The sequence below is a fragment of the Serinus canaria genome, chromosome Z, assembly GCF_022539315.1.
Source record: "Serinus canaria isolate serCan28SL12 chromosome Z, serCan2020, whole genome shotgun sequence".
NCBI classification, from domain to species: Eukaryota; Metazoa; Chordata; class Aves; order Passeriformes; family Fringillidae; genus Serinus; species Serinus canaria.
In genome coordinates, this window is record NC_066343.1 from 58,670,865 (window position 1) to 58,697,349 (window position 26,485).

The window sequence follows — 26,485 nt, forward strand, 5'->3', positions numbered from 1 at the left end:
TGAGTAATGATGATAGGTGTTTCTCTCCAGTTTTATTAAGTTCTTTCTAAAAGAAATAAAAACTAAAAGTAAATCAAATGAAGCCCCCTAAGCCTTCCCAGCAAAGAAAGAGTCAAAACTGAACAAAAACTACTCAAAATCTTTGAAGAACCCCTAAACCAAACTTCTGGTATTGACAAGTTATATTTGATTCAAAGAATATTTGAATTAGTCTTATTTAACTTTCAAACAATGTAGCAGGTACTATATAGAGCTTACGGTATTTTTAGAACTTAATTTAGGATTGTGCTGTCACTTTGAGTGTGAAAAATATATATAATTTTATAGACTTGGCAGTACAATCTGCATTTTAAAGCCTTGTGTAAAGGTCAGGTGTATTGAATCTGATACTATTTAAACTTACATTTTATCCACAAAATGTTAAAAATAAGTATTGTGGCATGAAGTATGCTGTAGTCTTACTCAGTGTCTGCTGAATAATTTCACAGGGATAATAATATACTAGGGTGTAATTATGTATTAGTTAGTGCTCATGCAAATGCTGCTTCCCTAGAACTTCAAAGCATTACAGTGTACTTCTTTTGATTTTCTCATTTTAAAATAATTTCCTGCAGTAATAATGTAGGGAAAAAAAACCCAACAAATTTGTGTTTCTCATTCCTTACTGAATACAACGTCTGTATTCAGTAAGGAATGAGAAACACAAATTTGTTAATGCTGTATTGAATTAACAACCCTTGAAAGCAAAATGCTTTTATTTTGTGTTCCTCTTCTTCCTCCTCTTTCTGATTTTCTGTTGTGCCATAGTGGCTGAAACAGAGTGATTGGGACAAATCCACTTAGTGTATACAAGTTTAAGAATTAGTTTAGATACCTGGTTATTGTGTTATAAAGTTATTCTTCATAGTTTTGGATTAATGTGAGATAAGTATTTTTATACCGATGATGGTGAAAGCTATTAAAAAGAAAACTTTATAAAATGTCACCATAAAAATGTTAAGTTATTTCAGAAAATAAATATTCTGGCTTCTCTTGTTTTTCCTAAAATATCATTTTTTACCATTTTGAGTATGTATTTTGAGTTACCTTCCCCCATTATTATAATGTCCACATTGTCTTGAAGACTGTGGAGGTGCTGTTACAATGATTGGCAAGAATGGCTTAAATATTTCATCAATGTGGAGGTGGTTGTGGAGTTTTGTCAAAAGCCCTGCGAATACTCATCCATTTTTTTAATTGTGGGAGGAACACGCTAGCTCCTTTGCATGGCTTTTTAGAGGTATCTTGACAGCCTCATCTTGGCGTCATATGCCTTCTTCAGCACCACTGGATATGTGTCTCATGGCCTCATGGGCTTGTCTTGTTTTTTACTAATCCTGGTAAGAGCCTCTGTGGCTGGATACTACCTCTCCTCGCTGAACTTTCCTACTAAGCATGAGGACCTGGGTGGCTGGAAAAGATCTTTCTAATTGCTGACTTTCTTTAATGCATTTGCATTTTGTTTTTATGCCTCTCTAGCTGTACCTTTTGGTGAGTTAAAAGGAGAAGGGTCAACATATGGCTGAATTTCTTCCTTCAATTCACTAACTTTTACTCTGAAGTTTATTTATTGAGCTCTCATTTAAGGTGTAGATTTGGAGGCCTTCCTGTCTCTTAAAACATCTACTGTTGAGATATTGCTGGTTTGTTATGGTTCTTCTTTTGAGATACAGATATGAAGGCTTTCTGTTACGTTCATACATAAGATCTGGAGCTTATAAAGCCAGATGTCCCCTTGTGATGGAATTTTATTGTCCTTTCGGACTGCAACTGAAAAATCTGGATTGAATTTCAAACCTGGATAACTGCTGGGTCCAGTTTTTGGGGTTTTTAAAAAATATATTATAACTTAGTCTTCAGGAATGCAATTCCAAACCTTATTTCTCATTTTGGAACTGATATATTGATGCAACCTCCATAACAATGCAGTTTCAGTGTTGTACAAGGAGACAGTTTCTGTTTCTGAAACTGGATGGGGCAGTATTCTTTAGGGCAAGAAGATGCATGTAGCAAAGATCTCACCCCCCCAATTATTCTGTGCCCTTTAAATGGAGAAAGTGGGGCAATTACCCATACTTAGCAGGGATCTATAATCATCACGTAAACCAAGCAGCTTTATTGTTCCGGGTGTGTAAAGTGCTTAAGTATCCCGCTCTTAGATGTGGAACGGTAGCAGATGGGAGGCTGTAAGTGTAACATGTTAATGCTGTAAGTGTAACAGTGTATTGACTATTCCTTAGTCAATACACTGCAAAGCTGGGAGAGGGAAGTAAAAGTCCAGATCTTTTCTAGTGAAGGATGTGAAAATACATCTAAGCAGTCCTTTGAAGAACTAGCCCTTTAAGCAGTTTCAGGTATGATGGCAAGTTTCTAACTGAGCAGTTAAGAGTGTGTGCATGCAGTTCTTGTGTGCCTACATACCCCGTTTTGCTTACCCTCTGTTTCTGAGCACATAGGAGTAACCTCTGTGGGTGATCTGCAAATGAGTACTGACAGTGGATGTACCTAAAGTGGTTACTGTAATTATCTTCTCCAGTATGTATTATAAAGAATTTGTTGTTAAGGCCTTTTGTAGCTGAAGTTTGAGTCATATTGTTAACTAATTTGGAGAACATGCTTTAATATTTCAGAGGTTTAGAATGAAGTTAGAACAAAATCATTATTCATTGTTCTCAAAAATCCACCTTTTCCCTTAATGGGACAGGTGAATATGAAGGAGGAACAGAGCATGGTATGAATACTGAATGCCAGCATATTCACACAGGTTGATAGTGGCCTTCTCTTCTAATGATGTTAAATTTGGTTGCAATTTGCAGTACAGTTTGTTGTATCATGTTGCTTTAACACTGGTCAAACTAATTCTCCTCAGTACAAATTCTTGTACAGTGTAATATTTTTTCCCTATATATATTTTTCCTCCTTTTTCTACCTACTCAGGCTTTCTGAATTTACTACAAATTTTTCTGGAAAGCAGTATGTACTACATTTTAGCTGAGCAGTGCAGGTTTGTCACATTAATGCAAAAACTAACTTTTAGACATTTTTGTTAGATATTACTTTTTTTAGCTCCTTTTGCTGAGTATGGACGTTGCAGTGGGACCTAAAAGTTCAGAGTTCTGGGTTGGGAGCAACACTGAAAAGCTCATGACAAAGCAGATCCAGGAATCTGCCCAGGAAACTGCCCTTCCTGATTATTTGTCAGCTCACTAAGCACATGCATAGAAATTAAACCTTTGAACCTAAAGTGATAAATATTATACCATATTGTAGAAGGCTGCTGCTTCAGAGACACCCTGTGCAGTCTGAGCTTTGTTGTATCCCAAAAGCACACTTGCACAGCTAGCAAGGACATGTATGTGTGTGAAGCACTTCCTTTGAAGTTAAACTTAACTTCAGATATTTGTAGCTGTCTAATTTCAGTCTGTCATTTTTCTGTTTGTGGTAACGGATAATGCAGCTGTCAAGATTCATAATTATAATTGTATTACTAATGTACAGATTCATGTTACAACTCAGATGTTTAAAGGAAAAAATAGTTCCCTGTTTTAGTTGATGCATAGATCCTATGCTGACTGCACTCAAAACAAGTTTTGTAGTCTGCCATTGCAAATTCAAAATGTAATCTTCAAAGGAAGTTTTTAGGAAATTAGAGCTGACTGTTTTGACATTGATAATTTATTTCAACACAATTGCCAAAGTGGTGCCCCTTACCAATCATGTGCAAGGAATTTGTCAGCTTTGTTCATATCTCCTTCTCTGGTTGTAGCCCTGCAGGAGCTGTGAGTTAAATCACTGAGCAATTCCCAGAAGCAGGATGCCAGATGGCTGGTATGGGACTGACCCATATAACTTTGTTTGAAGTTCAACCAAACTTGTGAAACTGTGATGTAGTCCGTTCTGTATATCCCATCAAAACTGTAGCTTTGTTAAAACAAAAAACTACAAGCCCAAAAAACCTTTGCAAAACTTCCAAGGCTTATGCATTATTTACTTCTTTTTAAATGAATGCTTTTGTTTTCCCTTGTTTCATTAGATAGCAACTGGTTTGCTCTGGAATTTTTAAACTAAAGTCAAGAGTCTGAACATTCACTTTAAGTTAACCCATCTGTATTAAATGACCTGTCTGTCCCTCTCCTTATCTGTCTCCCTGCCTATCAGTAAGGGGAGTATTTCTATAGTGAAGTATTATTTTGCATTAAAATTACTTGGCTTTAATAGACTGTACCAATGTTCTGTTTTGAAACAGAAGCTCTGTTGAAAACCAAACTGCACTTAATGATTCAAGCATAACTAAATGGATTACTTCTCATCTGGCAGTTTCCATCAGCATCATGAATCAGAAATCTGACATGCCAAAGACTCACTATGTGTTTACTAGGGGCATACAGCTATGTTGTATATAGGACTGATAATTTCTTTTATGGAGCTTTCAACCTGTGAAGTGCTCTACACTACTGAAATTTCTATGTATAGGAGATTTCATCAGAGGCTGATTTACTAGTTTTCACTTCTGAAAACATACATGCAAATAAACCCCACAGAAAACAACTGAAGCAGCTTGGATACCAAGGCATTTGAAAGGAATAGAAGTCCACACATGTACTACTTTTCAGATAGTGCAGCTTTTTCCTTATGCCATTGCTATTCAAGATATAATGTGGCTGGTTTGGGAACACTTACAGACCTAGTTCATCACATTTGAGAAGTTTGAGAAGGAGCTTAGTCAGGGCAACTATGCATAATTTTACTTGGAAGGAAAAATGAGCCATGGGAGTGAATAAAAGCCTTTAAATATTTAAGCCTTAGAAGCTTCTAGGCTGGTAGTGCATGTTGAAATGGGGCTGTACTTGATCTGGGAGCAAAAGGAGCTGCCTTTGCAAAAGAAACTGGTGGTAGAGAGAATTGAATATGAAAAGTGAACATGCTCTAATCAAATGAGATGCAGTTCTGCAATCTGGACCTTGTTTCTGAGCTTATATCTCCTTTGCCTGAGTGCGAATTGGACCTTTTGAGTAGTGGTAGGTAACATTCATTTTCGTGACTGAAACTAGAGCCCTTTAAGTTAAGTTCCTTAAAGAAAGAATAGCACATGTATCCCTGATTTAATAGAGATTATAATTTTCTGTCTTCATTCCCTTTATGTAAAATAATACTACTGCCAATCAAAAACCTATTATGTGGGTAAGTTATGCAGACATAATAAATGGAATAGGAGTAATCTGGTGCATGTGAGAGCAAACTACTAGTCTTTAGAAATGTTGGTTTGAGTACCCCTTGCTGCCATTTTCACATTTAGTCTTTTCCTGAGATGGAATTACTATGAAGAGAAGTAAACAAAGTCCTAATTTTTATTTTCTTCCCTGTTGGAGGAGTCTACCTGGAAATGTAATAGAAAGTTAAACTTCCCTTTTGTGCATTGAGTTAAATTGAATGATAAAATCAGAACTGTTGAAAGCTAAGTTGTTGAGTAATGGTTTTGCAATGTGCACAAGGAAATTGCAGCATGGAATTTTGTTGGACTTTGGCATATTGAAAGCTCAAAATGTACATGTTTTTGTGTGGCATGAATGACAGGATTTGGTAACTGCTTTCTCCTTTGCTAAAAATAAAAGCAAACAAGAAGTTCACGTGCAGATTGAATACTGCTTATTTTAAAAGGAAAAAACCAATAACAGTATAAAATTTTTTTTATTACTGGTTATTTTACAATCAAGTTTATTTCCCTAGTAGCTGCTGATATAAACTTCTGCTGTCAGATGCATAATAGCTAGTTTAGGGTAGTCATTGCTCTGTTAGGTTGTTACATCAGTGTGTAATACTTTTGTTCAAATAAAATTTACAGAATATCTGCACGCCTGAATGTATCATCAGTTAATTTCTTCAATTCTCAGAGAGTAAAGAAACAAACCCCCATCAAATCATGCCAGCAGAAGCTTTTAACCACCTTTGGAATCTGGTCAATCTAGCACTTAAGACAACCTTTGCAGTACTCTACTGCTGATTAAAACTACTTCATGTTGATGCTGAGCTTGAGGAACAGTTACTTTATACCCCTGTTTCTTGCACAATCAGCAGCCTTTGTTTCAAAGGCTGGTGGTTAGGAAGGTGATTAGAAATAGGTAAATACCTGTCTCTTCTTAGACCTGTTAGATTGGGTCTATGTCAGTGGATAAGCAGGGAGATTTAATTGTGTGTGATAGACTGCAAAAGGAAAAAAGTGGAAGGTCTGCAAAAACATGGTCATGGTATCAAATCGTGTGTATTACATGTCATTACATTACATCGGCAGCTTCCTCACTATCTGCCACTGCATAAAGCAGAGCTGAGTGGATCCACCCTTCACCCCAGATGTGATTATGGGATTGTGCAAGATGCCTGCTATTCAATATTAGGTCTCCTGTTGAAAAAATTGTCAATAAAATTTTCCAGAAGAGGATTACTGAATTGGAAAGACACTGGCGGTGATTTCCAATGTGTAAATGTGTGGCTTTGTACTGAAGTGTGGGTATAATTACTGTCAGACAAGGAAAAAAGTAGAGAAATTGGTAACATGGGGTTCTGACTAGTTCCTGATATTGTTCAGAAAGTGAACTACTTTTGTATTTATTTCAACTTTTCTTTGCGGTAATGACAAGAGGGCTTAATTTCAGAGTCCTCAAAACTCCCAGCCCACGCTGATCTTGTAAGTCATAGTGGTGCAAGTCCAGCGCATGAGGAAAGAGTGAATCTTGGGAAAGCAAATTGATTGTTGAACGCAGAGAAAATTGACTTTAAAGAATGTGGTCTTTAAATGTAGAACTAGGACTTTAAACCATGGTGCTGAAATACTAGGAATATTTCACTGACAAGCATGTGGCTTGCTTGTCACAAGCATTGGCTTACTCAACACAGGCATGCTGAGCTGCAGCACTCTGGCATTTATTCTCCCTCCAGATCATGGAATGGGTAACACAAATGTCAGTGGAAGCTTTGAGTCAGACTGGGAGAATCCACGGAACTTGAAGATGGAAAGGACATGCTGGCTAATCCAGCTGGGTGTATTTATTTGCTTTGACATGGGAGCGTGCATAATGCTTTGCTGAGTCTGTTTTTCTCCAAGGGATCATTTCATAGTTCTGTAGTTACGATGGGAAGATTTCCTTATCATTCAGCCTCTGACAGGTCTATTGAAGCACCACAGGATGCCCTTTCTTGTGTAATATCTCTTTTTACTGTCACTTACTTTAATTTCTCACCATTTAGTGCTCCACTGTACCATATGTGTTAAGCTGTTCTCTAGTCTTGTCTTTCCCAAGGCTGTTAATTTCCCTGACAGATTCCTGGATTTGTCTTAACATTTCTGCACATTCAGGTGTTCACATGAAGATATTAAATGAAGACAAGACATCAAGCTTGTTTACTGAGTTCCAGTGTCAGTAATTCCAGTAATTAATGGACTTTACAAAATAATGCCAAGCAGAACTTACTACTTAAAACATGCACTTTCTTGTAAGTCACAGTCCACAAAAAATGATCCTTTAATGTGCTGTGTACTATGTTTAATTTTTCTACTAATTGAAGAAACATAACCTGTCAGGCTGGCTCTGCTCCCTGGGTTAAGCTGGCCTTGTGCATGGAAAGTAATAGAAGGTTGTCAGTGTCAAGTCCTCCAAGGCAATCTCTCTTAGTCTTGCTTATCTGGGCTTAGAAATCCTGGCTAAAATAACAGTAATTCAGCTGATATTCTTCTTGTAGGAATTGTTTGTATTTTGATTATTTTTCCAGGTATTCTTTAAAAATGCAGACAGTCAGTAATGAACCATAGTGATAAATTGTAGTCAATCTTATGACAACCTTTTTAAGAACTACTGTGTCTTTACTTGTGTCTTCACTTTTTTACTGTCTTTGTCTTTATTGGAAACCATGTGAAATTCATGACAAAGCTAAATTTCAAGAAAGAAAAACAGCCCTTAAATTACCTTGTTTTAAGACATTTTTATGATGTCCAGCTCTACTGTGTACCTTGGAAACTAGGAGTGTACTTTAAACCTCAACTGAGACCTGAAACTGGTTTTATGTTACTACTTAAGGCATTCTTCAAACTTGGGAATAATATATTGTCCAAGTGGAAGTAATTAAAGCTTATGCTTTTTTCCTGTAAAAATGAAGCCCTGTTTCTGACATAGGAAGAGATCTGTGAGGTAGGTATTGATGGAGTGAAAGACATGAACCTCTGAAAAACTGGTCTTTTAATGTCAAAATTGGAAAAAATCAGATCAAGACGGCACTTGCCAGCTCTATTTCATGATACTTCAGTTTCACCAGATATTGTTCTAAGACTATTTTGAAAAGGATATTTTGGGATCTGATTGTGAATTCTATTGGGATAAGTTAGCCTTTCTCTCACTGATGAGAGGTAGAGATTTGGAAAGTTGTCTATACCGTTTTACTGCTGGCTCATGGCAAACCAGCACTTGCAGTATTATCACAAAGAAGCCAAGTGCTTGGTTAGTCTGATAGACATGACATTCTCCTGGCTTTGGGAAGATATTATTTATGTGCTGATGAATTGTTGGGAAATTTTTCATTGTCCATCTTAGTGTTTTGAAAGGATTTTAAGATTTCTTAAAAATGTCTTTTTCTTAAAGAAGTCTAGAGACAGCAGTATTGCCAAAGAAATTGCACTGGGATTGCACAATGTACAAGTTGGATCAGTATTTTGTCCCATCTGTATTTCTGGCAATACTTTCTGTGCTAAGCACAATATTTTCAGTCATGTACGGCATACTTATCAATGCCTGATAAGAATGCATTCAAAGTTTGTAATCTTCAATCTGGGACAAGGCATTCTTAATGTATCTTAGGCTAATAGATTCCTGAAACAAGAAAGACCAGTAGTCAAGAACACATTTAAAAGGGTATAGGAATTCCAAAATATACTTAAAGAATGGTATTTTTTCCTTTCATCATTTACTAGTCTTCTAAATTCCTTCAGCTGGCAAAAGGTTGCTTTCAATAATTATAGGAAATATCATCTTATGGCCAACAGGAATAGCCCCACAGCTATTGGATAAAATAATGTCACAGGAGCCAAGAAGTCCTTATTTTGTTTCTTCTGTAGAACAGTGTGCTTTGCATTCTCACATGACATGCTTGAAGGACAGGGCTCCTCACAATGCTTGTTATGTTGGTTTTTGTTGTGGACTCTTGCCCAGAAATATGTAGTGTTTGAGTACAAGAGTGGAAATGGGATCTCTAGCTGCAGTGTAATCTTAATGGTTTTGAACTTTAAACATCTGAAGCTAGTACATTGTCAATGTTTTTCTTTTCAAGAAGCTAATTGGAAAATATTATTTGGTGAAATAAAAGTCATCTTATTTCAGACTGCTTATTTAGTACCTCTGAAACCAAAAGCTGTTGCCAGTGTTTCAAATCAACCATAAACAAAAAGCTCTAAAACTTCTGGAATAAACCTATATAGATGTTTTCTGACGCAGTTTCTAAATGTTATATGTGCCAACTAATTCAGGAAGTTTTGCAGTTTCACTTGTGCACAAGACAGTTTCAGTGCCTTCTTTGTGGTATTTGATCAGGGCATCTTTAACCTCATTATCTTGCTGTGTATGAGAGCTGCCTTTGTTACTCCTAGTCCAAAGAGTGGAAATTATTCCTTTGACTAAGAGTTTCCCTGGCCTCAGGGTCTCTGCCTGGAAGAGGCACCAAAATAAGGGACCTGGTGGATATAATAGAGGTCAGACCACAGAGCTATGAAAATTCATTAAGCTGGGCATGTTCTTGTATGCCAAACTGCTGAGTGGGAGTGCTCTGGTTGTGCAGTTAAATTGCATGGAAGGCTGGCTGAAACCTGGCTGGTGGCCTGTGAAGCAGCACTGTTGCAAGGCGCTGTGCATAAAATGGAAAAAAGTTGTGCCAACTACAGTTCTTTCATCTCCCTGCTTAAGACTAAATTGTCTTTACATTTTGCCTTCTTTTCTGAAGAGGTAGGTGGTGTTTTTTTGCATCTGTGGCTCCTCACAAAACCAGCTGTGCAGGGGAGGAGCTGGCCAGAGGAATCCTGGACTGTCAGGATTGTCAGTTGTCAGTGTCAGTTGTCAAGCCTTTGGGAGCTGAAGGCGATGTTGACACTCTCAATGACATAGCCAAGTACAAATCACTTCTATGAGTTAGTTGAAGTGTCATCTTTTGCAGTTGACTGGCTAATAAACTGCATTCCTGACTTTCCCCCTACCTTTCAATAATAAATAATCAGGGTCTCTGTGAATCATTTCAGAAAGGTGCACAAATGTACACAAAGGTGTACAAATGTAATACGAACTACTAGTTATTGTTAACTACTGCCTCTTGATGGTGACTAAACGCAAGTAATTGTTTTGGAGTGATTAACGTAATTTGTATTCATACACATACTGTGACTATAAAATAAGGACTTTTAAGAAGTAATTATATTTAAAGTATTCTGGCATTTGTCAAGATGAACTATTAAAGGACACTTGATTATTGATTATTGTCTTTGAAGATGTATTCCCTTGCTGTTCAAACTTCAGCAGAAAGTATAGTACTTACTGCCTCAGCAGAAAGTCTAGTACTTACTGCCTGATGTAGAGATCAACTTGACTCTAAACAGTGAAGTCTGTACTCTTGGTCAAAATCTGCATGGTGTGCCTAAGGAGCCTCCTTGAAGAGTAATATGGACATGTTTGCATTTTACCAATTCACTTGTACAATACAGATTAGTATCACTGCAGACTGAATGTTGTAAAAGAAAACTGATGATGTCTGATCTTTTCTTTTCCAGACTATCATTTTATTCTGGCCATTCTTCATTCTCCATGTACTGCATGCTCTTCGTAGCAGTAAGTATGCTCTTTCCATCTAAGTGATAACAAAAGATCTGTTAGCTACCCAGTAAAGAATATTTACTTGGCTGCTTTGCACAAGGGACATGGCTTTTGTAGGATGCTTGTCTGGTACAGTTAAAGACTTCTCAGTAGGAGTTGTAAGGGTGGTGATACTGGGACAAGAAGTAGAATGATGTTCATTATGCCTAAGAATACTTAATATGGTACTTGGCTTGTGTGCTGTGTCTAAAATGATCCCAGTGACAAGTGTGATCTGAAAATAAGATGCTACTTAAATTTAGTTACATTCAAAGAACTATAAACATTATAAAATTTATAAGGATTATAATACTTTTAAATTTATAAGCCTTATAGAAATCCATAATGAAACATGTCTTATCTAATGAGATGTGCAAAGCCTATTTTAAAATAAAGCAAACAAGACCCTTAAACAGTGATGAAGTATGGCTGGGCCTATAAACACGAAACAGTAGATCAAATTAAATTTTCAAATTCCTTTTTATTTTTCTGTATTTTTTAGGGACAGAGTGTACAGAGTGAGGAAAGCAAGGGGACAGTAGATATTATTAATAAGATCAATTCAGAAATGCTTCATTTGGGGATTACTGTATTTTAGTTGAAATTGTTCCAGTGAACTAGGACAAGTAATTTTCACTCTTAGGGAAGACTGATTTTATTCTCCCCTGCTAACACAGAAGGCATTAACAACTTTATGGAATTTTGTTGTTAATGTAGTTGTAAGATTAAACTCTAGTCCTGCACATAAGTTGCTAACATAATGCATAAGTTGCATAATATGTGCATTCCATGATTTTTACAGACCTCAGATTAAATTTGCATTTTTTGTCTTTGTTGCATTTCAATTTTTTCACTCTCTCATGTCCACTGTGAGTGAACCAATTGTTCAAACAAACAAAAATCCCTACACACAGAGGGGGTGGCTCTTCAAATATGGTTGAAGTAGTTTTTAAGCTATCTCGGAAGCTTGATGTTCAGTTTTGATCTGTCATGCAGGTTTTTTTATGGCTAAACCTGTTTGGATTGTCTCCCCTGCTTACCAGTCTTGTCTAATGTAAATATAAAGAGTTCATAAAAGTATTATATCCTGGGTTTGGCCCAAATATGGTGGTATCACTTCCTATCAGCTGTTAAAGTGTTTTTGCTCATTATGACTGGCAATCTCCAAAATTTTATGGGTCCACTTGTAATAGCGTTTCAAACCCAAACCCACTCTTTACATAGTACAGTGAAGCAATTACTGCTATACCCTAATACCAGCTTGCCCCTCTGGGCTCAGTCAGACCCTTCTCATCCAACATCTTCTCACATGACTTTGTTAAACAATATGAAAATGTGATACTTAAATCACACAGGAGGACAAACCTGGAGATAAGAAAAACCTTGGTAGATGTGTAGCAATGTGTACTGTTTATAATTCATACTGACTGGATTATAGTTGTCCGTCAAGGATCTGGAGCTATCTTAGCTTTTACCTCTTCCCATGTGTGTAAGGCATGTTCTTCTGCAGCCTGGGTAAACAGTGGTGGTCAGGAGGAATTCTCAACTCATTAATGAAGATAATGAGTCATAAGTAATTAGATAATACAACTCTCTAGGTGCATACAAGACAGTAGATGTCTTGAACAGCCTGGATTTAAGACCTTGTTTAGTTAACCTACTAGGCTTGGAAAAAATTCAGCCTTTGGCATGAAAGTAAAGAGTTCTTTATTTTGAAGTTACTAATTCCATGTGGCTTGAATAATGCTTTCTGGAGTGCCTGTGGCATATTCTTTTGAATCCATGCAAAGAGCTTCTCTGGAAAGTTCTGAAGAGGAAATTATGAAGCTTAGCTGTCTTGGGGCTTTGTGTGTATCAGTTTCATTCTTGGCAGCCTCCCACATGGGCAGGTAGGTAGCAAGTCAGTGCAAATCGAACCCTTCCTATGCAAGCTACATCAAAGTACCATAAATCCTGTCCTTGTGTCTGTCCTGGTTCACACACTTACTATGCTCAGGGCTGTCCTTGTGTTCACTCAGTTCTGCAGTAACTGCAAAACTTAGCTTTGCTTAGTAGCATCCTTAAACTAGAGGGGTACAAATGCTTTTAGCTCTTCTGAGATGACATTTGAACAGGAAGTGTTTCATTGGAGATCAGTTTGTTTTCCATTAATTAGTCAACGAGTTTCCAGAGCCCTGTCTGTTTCTGCACCCTTTTTTTTACTTTGGCTGAGCTATACTGCCCAGTAAAAATAAGAGGCTTTGTGGAGATTAGACTTCTACTTACTTCCTTCTGTCCAATAATAAGATTATTCATCTAGAAACTGCCATGAGGCCATTGTAGGGACATCTGAAGAAGGTTAATGGCTCCTGTGCAGTATGTTTTTGTCTTGCTGATTAACATAGCCTTAGTGCATACCAAGAAACCAAATCAAGTTCAGATGTCTTCAAAAGGACAGCTAGTGTGGGAAGGTGAGGACGACACACACACAGAGACACACACACACATGCTTGCCTTGGTGGCAAGGCAGAGTTCTGCTGGTGGCTCCAAGCCAGACCTGCAGCACTTGATGCCTTGTTCGTTTTCTGAACTCCAATGCTGGCTTCATCTGTGCCCTACACACATTCTGCAGCCATGGGCTGCGTCCCAGCAGGACAGGCTGTTAGCATGTGGCATTACTCAGAGGCTGTGTTAATCATAACCAGACACTAGAATTCCGCTTTCTGGAGTGGCTGGAGGAGTTTGGTGTGTGTGTGTGTGTGTGTGTGTGTGTGTGTGTGTGTGTGTGTGTGTGTGTTTGTGTGTGTGTGGATGTGTACCACAGAAAACGTGCTCTTAAAAGTTAGCTGCTGAATGTGTGTGCTGTGTCAGGTGAATCCATGACTCTGTAGAGAACCAGTCCTCAGAGGAGCAGCTGAGGGAGCTGGGGGTTCAGCCTGGAGAAAAGGAGGCTCAGGGGTGACCTTGCAACTCTCTACAACTGCTTCAAAGGAGGTTGTAGCCAGGTGAGGGTCCTAGGCAGCCAGCAGGAGGATGAGAGTACTTGGAAAAGACTGTCAGGTATTGAACCAGGCTAACCCTGGCAAGTGGAGGAACTGCCATCCCTGAAAGTAGTTAAAAGATGTGTGGATGTGACACGTGGGAACATAAATGAGTGGTGGACTTGGCAGTGCTGAGTTAACAGTTGAACTCAAATGATCTCAAGGCTTTTTTCCAACCTAAACAGTTTTATGATTCTATGACATTCTTGATTTGGCAACCATTTGGATTTCTTCAAGAGTCTGAATTATGCTGAGGAGTATTCCTTTCTTCTGGAGATTGCCAGAATTATCTGAGTCCTGACTGCATGGCTTTGCTGGTATCAGGAGAAAAAACTGAAATATTGAACATAATACTATGCTGCATGTCCCATCTCATAGCAGGGGCCACACATGGAACCACTCGCTGTATTAGTCAACAGATTCTCTACTTTAACTCTTTGTTGCATGAAAATATTAAATAGTTTATATTATCCATCTGTTTAAATAAGCAGTGGTATACATCTCTTGTTGCTCTCCAGTGACCACCACAGAGGTCATTGCACCTGTAAAAAAGCTGTTGTGTCTGGCTAGACAAATTTAAAGCTTGGGTTTTCAGCCCACTTCCAGGTCAAAGTTACAGTTTCTTATGTTTCCTAACATGGAATTAGTGAAACCCCAGACTCATTTGGCAGAGCTAGATGGGTTAGTTTGGGTCCAAGCACAGCTGTTATCTCTGGCATAAGAGCTTCTGCCAACAGCAGCTTTGTGTGCAAGCTAGAGGGAGTTTGACCGCAACAGTATGTGGGAATCCAGTGACCTAATAACAGATGATGAATCCCAAATTATCTGTGTTGTCCTCTCCTGATGCTGCTCCTTTTTTTTCATAATTAAACAGCTGGCATGGTCTCTCCTGTATCAAAACTACTTAATCCTGGTTTGGAAATGGGAGAGCAAGTGTAGTGGAGCACCTCTTCTGCCAGCATCCATGTGACCAAACTAGCACCTTGGCCCTAGAGGGGGAGATGCTGCAGGCAGTTTTTGCTTTGACTTTTCAAGTTAAGTATGTTTAAAAAGTTATTTTAAGTTAAAATGCTAAATGCATGTTGCCATCAGTAGTGAGAAGAGTTAGCAGAAATGGGTGTGGCCCTGAGGGTTATGTTTCTGTAACAGAATCAGTTTTGGCTGTAGCTGGCCTGGGCACTTCCCTGCCGGCACCTATCCCAGGATGAAGAATAGGGCTGCACAAACCCAGCCAAGAGGCATTGCTATTCTGGGGATGGCAACATACTTGTGCTGCTTAGACTTGGGACAGAAAAGGATGATGAATCTTACACAATGTAACTTGAGTGGCTCTCCTACAAGTCATTTTACGTATCCAAGGTCGCATGGAATTACTGATGAGAACAGGAGGGTAAGTGGTGTTTCAGTGGCTGGGACTGACAGCCTTCTTTTGCAGAGAGATCATAGGATAAACACGAGTGAAAACAGGCATTAGGCTGCTTTTGGTACTCAGTGCTCCCAAATGTGACTGTCAACCTCTGCTCTCACACTCTGATTTTAATTTTTTATGTTGGGATGGGAGGTTGAGTGAAACAGCACTCAAGTATTTTAGGTATGTCTGTTTGCAAAGCACCTATTTCTTCACTTTTGCAAATGCTTTTGACTAGAGCTAGAGAACTGTCTTTATTGTGTTCCTGCCCACATAAAAGTTGAGGACTAGTCTTCCAAAACTAATGAAAAGACATGTGTTACTGAAAATGCTTTGTTTGGCTGTAGCTGTATGTAGTATCAAGCACCTTACTTTCAGCAGATGAAAAAATAAAGGGTAACTGATCATGCTGCAAGCCCCAAGTATAGAAGCACTTTTGCTTCTACCTGTATGTGCTCCTAGTATTCTTTTAATATTGTTATTTAGACTTCTTATGGTAAGCAAACAAAAGAACCTGATTTCTCCATGGTTTGCTTGGAAGTTAGGGCCACTAGTAATAATTCCAGTATTGTGAACTGGCTCCTCTAGGACTGGGCTGAAAGCAATACATTGCAGTGCTTTAGTTCTTCTAGTAAATGTTAAAATACTAACTTCAAGTGGAAGTATTGGAAAAGAGGTAAGTGTTGTATTCCAATTTGCAGTGGAATAAAATGTTACTGTTTATCCTGCTCTATGGTAAAAATTATGTCAATGTGAAATTATTTTGGCAATGTACAGGCAAACTGAAACTGGAGGATTAAAACCCAAAAAACCCATTGCCCTCTGGACAAGTAGCATTTGTTTAGGACAGATTGATTATAGTGTTGATATTGAAGCGAAAGCTGAGGTGTTACTAGTAACAGGAATTAATGCCTATTGCTTAGGAGGCAGCTTTTGCACATCAGCTCCCTTTGACAGCAGGATGCAGCTATCGTAAAGAGCCCAGACTGGTACATATTCTGCCTTTTCTTGCTGGTTCAGCCATTTCCCCCCCAGTTCAGCTCTCCCACACATCAGTTCCCTGTAGGGCTGTTCAAACATCAGAGCTGACACAGGGAAGACAAATATGGTCAGAGTAATAGGGATATACCATCCCTTTGAACAGCTCAGGTATACCCTCACACTGAAGGCATTGCAGACCTGTATCTTTTTCCCTCACTGGAAGGGGAAGAATTAATTCTGAACTGTTGCTTCTTTCTTTTTTATTTTCTCCCAATCAAAATAAAACAAAAGAGATATAATAATGAAGATTTACCAGGGGTCATAAATATGTATTTATGAAAAGGAAGTGATCTCATTAAAAAGGCAAAAGGTATTGACAGGCAACAAAATCTAAGTTGCTTTTTTTAATTTTTTTTTTTTTTTTTTTTTTTTTTTTTTTTTTTTTTTGAGAAGCCCAGCTCATGAGTGACTCATGAATTCTTCTGTGGCTCTGTATTCCTTTTAGAATACAGTTTTCTGTTTGGATGTGAGCCTGCTGTGTTTAAAAATACATGGAAGAGACATTATCCATATTTCTGGTTTGCAGGCAGTGTCTTGTTGGCTGATGCCTATAGCTCTGTGTTTATTCATAGATGCAGTGCATCCAGGTACAAAATAAGCTGTTGCACTTCCATGTAATATTTGCATAAATGTAACATTGTATATGACACAGGTATTGTGGCTCTTTCATGCTCAGAACTGCAGTTTTTAAACTGTTTACTGGCCTTCTTATATTTCTGAAATTCCAGAGTTTGTACTAGCTGAATTATGATGAATAACTCTTATACAAAGCTATTTGAGTAACAGCATTTATACAAACTAGTTTTTATATGAAGGCATCTCTCAAGTTTCCCATAACAAGCAGAAAGGGAAGAGCTATTCTGCAAACATTTATAGTTGTAGGAGAAAACTTTGAAAATCTCTGAAGGGAGCCTTTCTGTCCTAGTCTGAGCAGGGAAGAGGTGTCTGGATTGCTGAACAGGACTAGAACAGGGATGGCAGATCACTTATCACTGTGTATCTGTCTAAATGTTTAGACAGTTCCTTTATAACATTATGCAAGAATCTAGCCTGAATATCTCAGCTTGTCCATTCTCTTGGAGGGTCATATTTTAATATGGGCTTTTATCAAAGCTGCTCAGATGCAAACTGTGTTTGGAGCAAGTGTGTTGTACTGTGACTACTGCACTGCCCTCCCCTCAAGGAAAGGCTGCAGTGTATATTTACTGATGGAGTTGGAGAGTGAATAGTTGCTTTGGCACTCTATGCATCTTCCCAGCTTCCTAATGGAAGGCTTCACAGTCTTAGGCAAGGGGATATTGTCTCCTGTAAGGATGTCCTTGGGATATATGTAAAAATGAAGTTTTCCTATTTTATAAATGTGCCTGGATTCTCAGCTGTTAATGCCTAATCCCAGGCCTCCTGAAAAATTTTGCCCCATCTTTTCATATTAGTTATGCAAAGGCTGTTTTTGTGAAGACTTCAAAACACTGGTGCCTCCTGTGCTTTCACTTCCTTCCACCCCTGCCTCATTAATAAAACCACCTATACAGAGTAGCTCCATATCTACTCCCTCCATCTCTGAAATCCCAAAGCAAACCACATACTTGTGTACATGGACTTGAGTGTGCTTAAACATTCCTAAATCAGAGCTTCTTGGTTTGGGAAAAATCCCTATGGTTTGTGGCTCTTGGGACTTTTTGGGTCAGCAGACTTGAAGTATGAGCTTTCATAACAGTAGCCAGTAATGGATCCAAATACTAGCTGTAACCACAGCAGTATTTTGTGCCTCCTAGAACAGTAATGCCATAGGGCTCTTCTGTACTGCTCAGGCAGATACCATAAACCAAAGACAGACATGACTAATAGTAAATGCTAAGCTAAGTAAAGTAAATGCCATTTACTTGCTCGCTTCTAAAACTTGTATCAACTACTAAGGTCTCTCAAAGTAGGGATTTATTTTAAAGAGAACTGACTTTCTGCAGCTTTGTTTTGTCTCCAGAGTCTTACTACTTGCACTTGGACAAACTCACAAGTGTGTTCATTTCTCTATGTCACAGGAGAGTTTCTCTCTTGGAAACTGTTTTCTCACTGTTCTGCTCTTAAGTTAATGATGCTGTGATTCCGTTAGGGTTGGAGAGACAGAAATGAGTGAAAATAGGTACATCTCTAAAGGGAAGATGTGCCTTGTTTCTTTTCTTTAGGACAGGACCCCTGTAGGAAATGCAGTTACTGGGGCCTTTGGGTATCAGGAGAAAATCTGTTTCTGAAAAGTATCAGAACAAATCAATTGGTACAAGTAGTACTGTTACTTAGTTGGGGAACACCACCTCAATCCCTCCCCTCTCCAAATTTCTTCCTTTTGACTTCCATTCTTGAACAAGTGCAGGAGGATTTCCCATACCTTAATAGGCAAAATTATTTTGCAGTGCAGAATTTCTGTATAATTGGGTTTTGGAAAAAATAAGAGAACATATTAAATATAAAATGACCAAGGAGTTTTAGGTATTGAAATTAAATATCTGAAATATAATCTTGGTTGGTGAACTGAGTAGGTTTTGGTAGATTTAAAAGAATTTTGTGCCCTTAAAGTGAAGTATTATATTAGCTGTTAGGAAGTTTCCTTGTGAAGGCACATGGGGTTGCACCTCCAGAAGTCCGTGTAGGAAACACAAGTCGCTGTACTTCCAAATTAGGTAGGCATGTGTTTATGTAAATTAATACTGCTCTGTTGAAAGAGCAAATGCTCAAAAGCCATGCTAGAAATGTGGAGTAGCAAATAATTCTCCAGTTGCAGAGACCCTTCCATTCATGTCTGTGGCTTCTTGCAAGAAGCCACAAAGTAGCTGTGAGTTTCTCTTCATTGCTTGTCTGTATTTTTAGAAATGAAGTACTAGACCATAGATTAAGAAGAAATTTGTGTTCAGGATGCGTGTGGCATAGAGGACATATTTTCATTATGGAGTAAACTAGTCGGGAAAAAAACCTGAAGATTATTTAATCCTATTAAAAAGGAAGTCTTGTGAAATGTCTTTGCACTTTTAAAAGGAACGAATGAAGCAAGCACAAGAAGCAGCAAGAAGGGGGAGTGGAGAGCCATAGAGCATAGCTAAAAGACAACTGCTGAAGGATCAGAATGCTCAGAACAGTGTGGAGGGAAGCTGGCACGGTCAAAATGTTGACAGGAGTGGGCCACTACCAGAGCAGCTTCTGCTGTGTTCATAGGCTCACAAATGTGTTCTCAGCAATATGTGAAATGCTGGTAGGAGGCATTTCAGTAGTATTACCAGATGAGATTAAGTTCCTGTGGCTTCTCAAGATCACAAGTTTTACTTATATACTTATTCCTTTCTAGAAAACAGGCTTGGGTGGGGATACAGGGATTTCCTTCTGGTTTCTTTCTCTAAGGCTATCCTATGACTTCAAAAAGGAGCAAAGGAACCTGAGGTATGCTATAAAGGAGGAGGTTCTGTAAATAGCATGAAGCCATTGCACTCTGTTAGTCAACAGGGTCAAAATAGTAGCAGGAGTTAATGCAGTGTGGTGCTAAGACATCTCCATATTGTGCATTTAATACTATATAAGGGCTAATACTATATAAAGGAAAATTTGGAATACTTCTAGTATTAAACTTGATTTACATTTAATGCATCATTGGCAAAAGCTCCTCCTCTCCTTGGCTGCTGTGTTTTCTTGCATGGACCTGATGGCCTGCTGCAGCCAGACATGTTGCTGTTGTCTTTCTAAGAACAAGTCACAGTAGTGGGAAGAAGCTTGGAAGGGTAGCACAATTCAGAGCCTGTTAAAAGCAGCTTCAGTTTGAAGCTACCTGCTTAAAAATAACATGGCATTTGCTATTGCAGCAGCTGGTTAATAAGCAATTCCTTTCACCTTAACAAAAAAACCCCAAAACCCAAACCCAATTGTAACCAGAATGACAGCTGCTATTTCTGAAATTAAGCACAGCAGTGATCAGTCAGCCTAACACTGTGGTATCATTTCTCACCCTTCTCACACCTAGTTTTAGAACACTAAATCTATTTGCTATAGAAGGCGCAAGAAAACCTTTGGCCATTTTCTGTGCATATAGAGGAGCTGATTGGTGTGAAGAATCACCTAGAATTGTGAAGTCTATAGCCAGCTGCTTGTGCTCTGCAGCTGACAGAACAGCTCCAGATCGTCTCATCTTCTCCATGACAGGAGGTTACTCTCAAAGTACAGAAATCAAGCTTTCACATAGATGTCAAATCCAAATTTCTTGTCTGATGCTTTTGCAAGCAGAAAGAATTTGAATACATGCTGCATAAGAGCAAATACTGCTTTATTGATCATTCAGTGCACTGAGCTGGCATCCTTTCAAGTTGGCATTTGCATGCCTTGCCCAATTTTTTCTTGTGTTCGTAAGGAAACCTTTTTTCTTATATATCTGTAAAAGGGTTGCATAACTTTTTTTATTTTTCCTACTATGGCTATACACCCTTTGCAAACTTACAAAAATGTTTCTATGGAAAAAAACTCCATCGCAGCAAGGTATTTTAACTGCTTTCAGGAAAATTTAGTGGGAATAGGGAAAGAGCAAAGGACAGCCAGTATCAAATCATCAGCCAGCTCTTCAGGCTACCAGTATATGCTCCTTGGACCTTCCTCTGCTCCATCAGGCACTTTGCAGTGTTCTGGTCTACAGTTGATAAATCCAGAAGTAGTATCACTCTAAGTCCATTAAAACACCTTTTGTTAAAAGAACTTGTTTTGACAGGTAATTTTTGAAGTGGCTGTATTTTCCCTAGTGGTAAGTTTGAGGCCCACAGAAATACGCAGTGCCCACCATTTGAAGGAGAAAAATTATTTTTCAGTTTAGTCTTAGGTGTAGCTTCTTTAAAGTCTGATTCTACCCTGATCTTGCTATTAAAGAAAACTGTTTATGGATAGGGTTGATGTTTTTGATGCTCCATTTATAGCTGAAAATGTCAGCATGCCAAAATTATGATGTAAGTTACTAAGAGAAACATTCCCCAAATGTTTAACTTTGGAAAGTATCACCTCTGCATCTACAGTGTCTTCTCTGTGCCTGTATTTACATGGTAAATGTTCTGCTTCTCAAAGTTAGCCATGGCTTTTGAAGTTGGCAGTGGAGGGTTTTACCAGGAGTTTGGGGTGCTGCCTTGGTGCCTGATGCTTGTGCGTTGGTTTCTACATTTCTCAAGACTGTCAGCTAAGGTTTTGTCCTTGCCCTTAAGTTTCTAAGTGTCTCTGAGAAGATATACTTGAAATGTTAAATATAACTTCCAAATGTATTGTTTTCTCAGTGAATACAGTAACTATGGTGCTTTCTTTGGCCATAGAAATAAGTTTCAGCATAAATGCAATTCTGAATGTATTTGGAGAAACTAGAGAGCTAGACAGATGTAGACAGCCAGATCCTAGACAGACCAGAGAAGAAACAAAGGCAGGGTCTTGGATTAGATTAGATAGGAAAGTAATAAATACTGCAAAATGGAGATAATACATCAAAAACATAGATATACACAACAAAACCAGACGTGAAGGGAGGGAAAATACAAGGGAACTTGAAATATTCACCAGAGTGGTAGCATGGTTAATATGCAGCTGAAAAGGATGAGGAACACAGCTCATTGAAATACACCAGAGACAACTGAGAAATGCTATCATTACATCAAGTTAGTTCTGATACTTAGCTACAGCTGCAATGCTGTGCTAAAAGTTGATTAAGGTGACTGGAATTGAGAATGAAGTTTTAAAAACTTGTCAGCTCTATGTATAGTAAACTATTTTGTATATAAGGCTTACCTGTAGTCCATTTCAGGAATAAAATACTGGTTTAACTTCCATTGGATTCTTTTTAACCCCTAAGTGGCTCTAGTATTACCAGGACCTTTATCCTGAAAATTGCTGATTTTGGTACAAAGGGAACAATATGATGGTGTTATATATAAATTAAAGTCCAAAACTATCAAACCCTGCCTTGGCAACCTTAAGAGTCTAACTATAGCACCTAGAATAGCTGTGAATATTATTTCAATAAAATTTCAATCAACTCTTTGAAAAAACCCAACACAATTTTACTGCATCTGTGCTTTCTGCATTTTGTAACTAATTTTTTTTTCTTTCAGCTTTACCTTCAGGCAAGAATGAAAGGAGACTGGGCAAGACTCGTACGTCCTACTATACAGTTTGGTCTTATTGCTGCATCTATCTATGTGGGTCTCTCACGTGTTTCTGACTACAAGCATCACTGGAGTGATGTTCTAACAGGACTGATCCAGGGTGCAGTGGTAGCTGTGCTCATTGTAAGTAATTCCTGAGGGGGCAGGTGTGTGTGAATGCTGCTTTTATGAACAGCACCTTAGAATTGCAGGCTGTGTTCACAGCAAAGCAAACCTGTATTTCTAATGCTTCAGAAATTGCTGAAACAGGGAACAACTGCTTGAACTGGTTGTAGCAATAGTACTTTGGGGAGTGAGGCAGGCTCCGGCCAAATGAGATAAGTGGCAGTTTTAGCCATTGGACATGACACTGTCTCTGCTCAAGAGCTTTTCAAATAACTGAGATGGAAATGGTAACTGCAAACCATGTAGACTTCTCTATATAAATCAAGCTTTTTGCTTCTAGCTAAATTTGAAATCTCAAGTACAATAGCACTGAACATTATATAAAGTATGTTCTTTATAAAGTAAGTTTTATAAGGTTAACAGGGGAAAAGGCCTTGAAGAAAAAGGTCTGCACCAAAGTGTCTGCCTTTGCTACCTTACACAGTGTGTTTTTTTCAGTCTGATGGGAAATTAAAGCCTTTCCCCATTTCTTGTGTGCATTCCTAGTACTAAAAATGTGTTCACAACAAGGAACCTGTGAAGCTTAGCTGTACTGATGCGTATAAAGCTAACACAGGAACCAGACACTTGCCTAAACTTGTCACAGCAGGCCCAGTTCACTTAGTGACAATTGTACTGGGTATCACCAGAGTGCAATGGTTAAGTAATCCATAGATAGATTAGGACTTCTGGAGCAGTGGGAATGAGCTGAAATCTTACTGAAGGATTCTGTTACCAAGAACTGAGGTTTAGCTGGGAAGAACCACCACCACAATAAATGCTTTGTCAGCTTTCTCAGGTCAGAAGGGTTCAAGACAAAGCTGACCACTAGTTGCAATCAATGATCAAATCTCGGAGCAGCTCTGGGAAATAGTACAGGCTGCATTAGCTGTTACTACAGGGATACATGCTGGCATAATCCAACCCCTTTTTCTAAGAAGCAGAGTACAGAGAGTAAGAAACATCAGAGATCAAAGAGGTGAAGACACTTTTATTAGGAAAACAAGTTTAGTCAAGGATGTTGGATGACTGAGAAGGTGCTTGGTAATACAAGAAAGAATTGAAAGTAGCATTACAGAGAGTAGAGTTGAAAGGTCAGGAAATTATTTTCAAAAATATACACTAGCACCAACCACCACCCTCAGACTCTTATCTGAAAGAACTGATGAGTTCCTCTCCAAAACCAGCAAGCTGAGGTTAGAGCATAGCAGCGCAGCAACTGCAAATAGATCACTAAATTGAACTGAGGGAATCTGGCACCAAGTGGAAGCTGAAACTCCCCTGGTCTGTGGCTAAAGCAGTATGCTGGATCATGAGCCAGCTGCCAGTGTAGTGGGAGATTGTTTCTTCTGCCATGGGCATTCAAGTGTTCCACAGTTCTCAGGGTTGCAGTGGGAGGGGAAGACACAATACAGGAAGGGAAGGGAGCATGTGAGGCTCTCATTTATTGCATTCCAAGTAGCACTGTGCCCAGCATATCTGCTATGGGACTTGGTGAAATGAGCAGTGGAAGACAGCAAGCTGCAGAATTGGATCAACCACCTGTCTAGTAGTGAGGGAGATGTCTCCTAGCTGTGAGGAAGTGAGGTGGTATGTTTAAAAGACTGCAGGAAAGGACTACATAGGTAGAGCTGGCCTTACAGCTGCTGGGTCCAGCTAAAGCACCATGTCTCCTGTTCTGTTCCACCTAAATTACAAAAAAAAATTTAACTAAACCTGCATTGTGGGCCCTCAAAAAAGCACATTTTGCTCCTTCATTTAGAGCTGTTCAAACTATGGCTGTTGTAATGAAATAGTGCCTGGTAAGGCAGTCAGTTAGCACAAGCCTTGAATTTGGCTTAAACCATCAGTGGCTAAATGGTCAATGGTAAGCTACTGAAAGAACAGATGTCTTAATTTTGTACAAGACTTCCCTGCTATTTTCTATTGTTTTAAACTGATTAAGCTTTTTATTAGCTTTGATCATAGAATTTGCCTGCTGCAGAGCCCTTGTTTCAAAGACTTGTGAGTGCAGGAATAATTTAACACTGATTAACGCTTAACACTAATTTGTTCACTTAGGTTGTGTATGTGTCAGACTTCTTCAAAGTGAGAGGATGTACATTTCAACCAAAAGAAGATTCCCATACAACTCTACATGAGACTCCAACAAATGGAAATCACTTTGGCAGCAATCATCAACCATGAAGAATGACCCATATCACCTACACTGCTCTGAAAGAAAACAATTTCACAAGTCTAACTCTGTAATATAAGTAATTGCCTTTAAGGGACTGCTGCTGCTCTTGGATGCTCACTTTACCTGTATATAGTAACATCTACCACAGTTATTGTACATCTAAACTTTAAATTTCTGTTGGTTCAAGCTCTTGCTTAAAAGAAAGCTATTACAACTGTAAATTTTTATTGAAAACTGTAACAAGTTATATTACATACACTGCTGTTTGTACATGCCTTGCTGAATCAACTGTGGTTTAAGTAAACACCATTAAAAAGAATTACTTGATATGGAAGCCACATGTGACACTGATGAATTTGTTCCATCCTGTCAGTGTAGTTTCTGGAAGACATCTGCTGTTACAGGTAAAGGCTTGCAGCAAAGACAATATCTCTCTTGATTTTTGTAATCCCTATTAAGAAGGAAAAAATATTAATATCTAACAGTCTTAACTGGCACAACCACTATTTAAAGTAGAGTTATAAGCATGTTACAGGTTATTAAATGGAAGTCATTGTACATCCATTTTTAGCCCCCCTTTAAGTCAAACTTTGTGATAAAGATGTTATCTGGAAATACAACAGCAATTGTGCTGTTTACCATGATGTCAACACAAGAAGTTTGCTTTACAAAAATATTCACCTTCAGTCCTCACTGCAGCCCCTTTCCTCATCACTTTTTTTCTAAAATTGCTTCATGTACAGTTAAAGTGAAGTACATACCCTCTGCAAACTTATTTTCCAGTTCTGTGTTCCCAATGGCTTTTGCAGCCTGGCACATCTGCCGAAGCAGCTCTTCTAGACGCCTCATGCAACGAATTATGCTACCTGTATGAAAGAGCAAGGACAACGTTGTGCCACATCATGTAATTGGTCCTGTCAAAGAAATAGTTCATTCTACAACCCTGTTCAATTTATCTAGAAGCCGAATGTCTTAAACCTAGTTTCCGTTTGCACAGTAAATTTCTCTGTGAGGCATTTCCTTGAAGCTGTTTCCAAATGCTTGTCCTTTCTACTGTCTTTACAGTCTCTAACGGATATCTAATCACACTACTTTCTGGGCTGTTGAGTAATTCCTAGCCAATATTTTCTTGCAAGAACTTAAGACTTCCTCAAAAATCAGACCATTAGGAGATTCACAACTTAGCTGCTTCAAGAACTACCGCAGGTTTATTTGGGGATTGTTTCTTATAAGCCTTAGTTCTTTTGCTGGCAAAGGCAGTAAAACAGTAAGTGATGTATCTTACTAATCCTGAGCAACTCAAGAGTCCATGGACCACTCTCTACCACTCCATTACATGGTTACAATAATGTACACAAACATCTTGCCACAGCTCCGACACTGCAACCCAACACCCACTTGTGATTTATTATGCATTTATCTCCTTTTTGAACTTTCCTCACAGCTCACCCCAAGTCACTGCTACAAATTTCACAAAACAACTCTTAAATGCTTCTGCTCTTCTGGCCACAAGCAAACAGCATGCTGTTCAGTCATCTCCTCCAGCAGCAGCTCCGACAGTCAAAATTACTGTAGGCAGAACAACTGTTAATGGGTAAATATGGGATGAAGGG

At 38.6% G+C, this 26,485-nt stretch overlaps 2 protein-coding genes across 3 annotated transcripts in view; one reads left to right on the forward strand and one right to left on the reverse strand.

Annotated features, from left to right (window-relative positions):
* Positions 1 to 25,206, forward strand: part of PLPP1 (phospholipid phosphatase 1) — a 62,564-nt gene extending 37,358 nt beyond the window's left edge. For both annotated transcript variants that reach the window (XM_030237541.2, XM_050986582.1), the window contains exons 4-6: positions 10,835 to 10,892; positions 22,496 to 22,672; positions 24,755 to 25,206. In XM_030237541.2, the coding sequence (XP_030093401.2) occupies positions 10,835 to 10,892; positions 22,496 to 22,672; positions 24,755 to 24,880 (361 nt within the window). In that variant the 3' untranslated portion in view covers positions 24,881 to 25,206. The remainder of the gene's footprint in view (positions 1 to 10,834; positions 10,893 to 22,495; positions 22,673 to 24,754) is intronic.
* MTREX (Mtr4 exosome RNA helicase) overlaps positions 25,067 to 26,485 on the reverse strand; it is a 42,350-nt gene continuing 40,931 nt past the window's right edge. Inside the window, exons 26-27 of the mRNA XM_030237539.2 lie at positions 25,634 to 25,738; positions 25,067 to 25,323 (exon numbers count right to left, since the gene is read on the reverse strand). Of these exons, the coding sequence (XP_030093399.1) occupies positions 25,271 to 25,323; positions 25,634 to 25,738 (158 nt within the window). The 3' untranslated portion in view covers positions 25,067 to 25,270. The remainder of the gene's footprint in view (positions 25,324 to 25,633; positions 25,739 to 26,485) is intronic.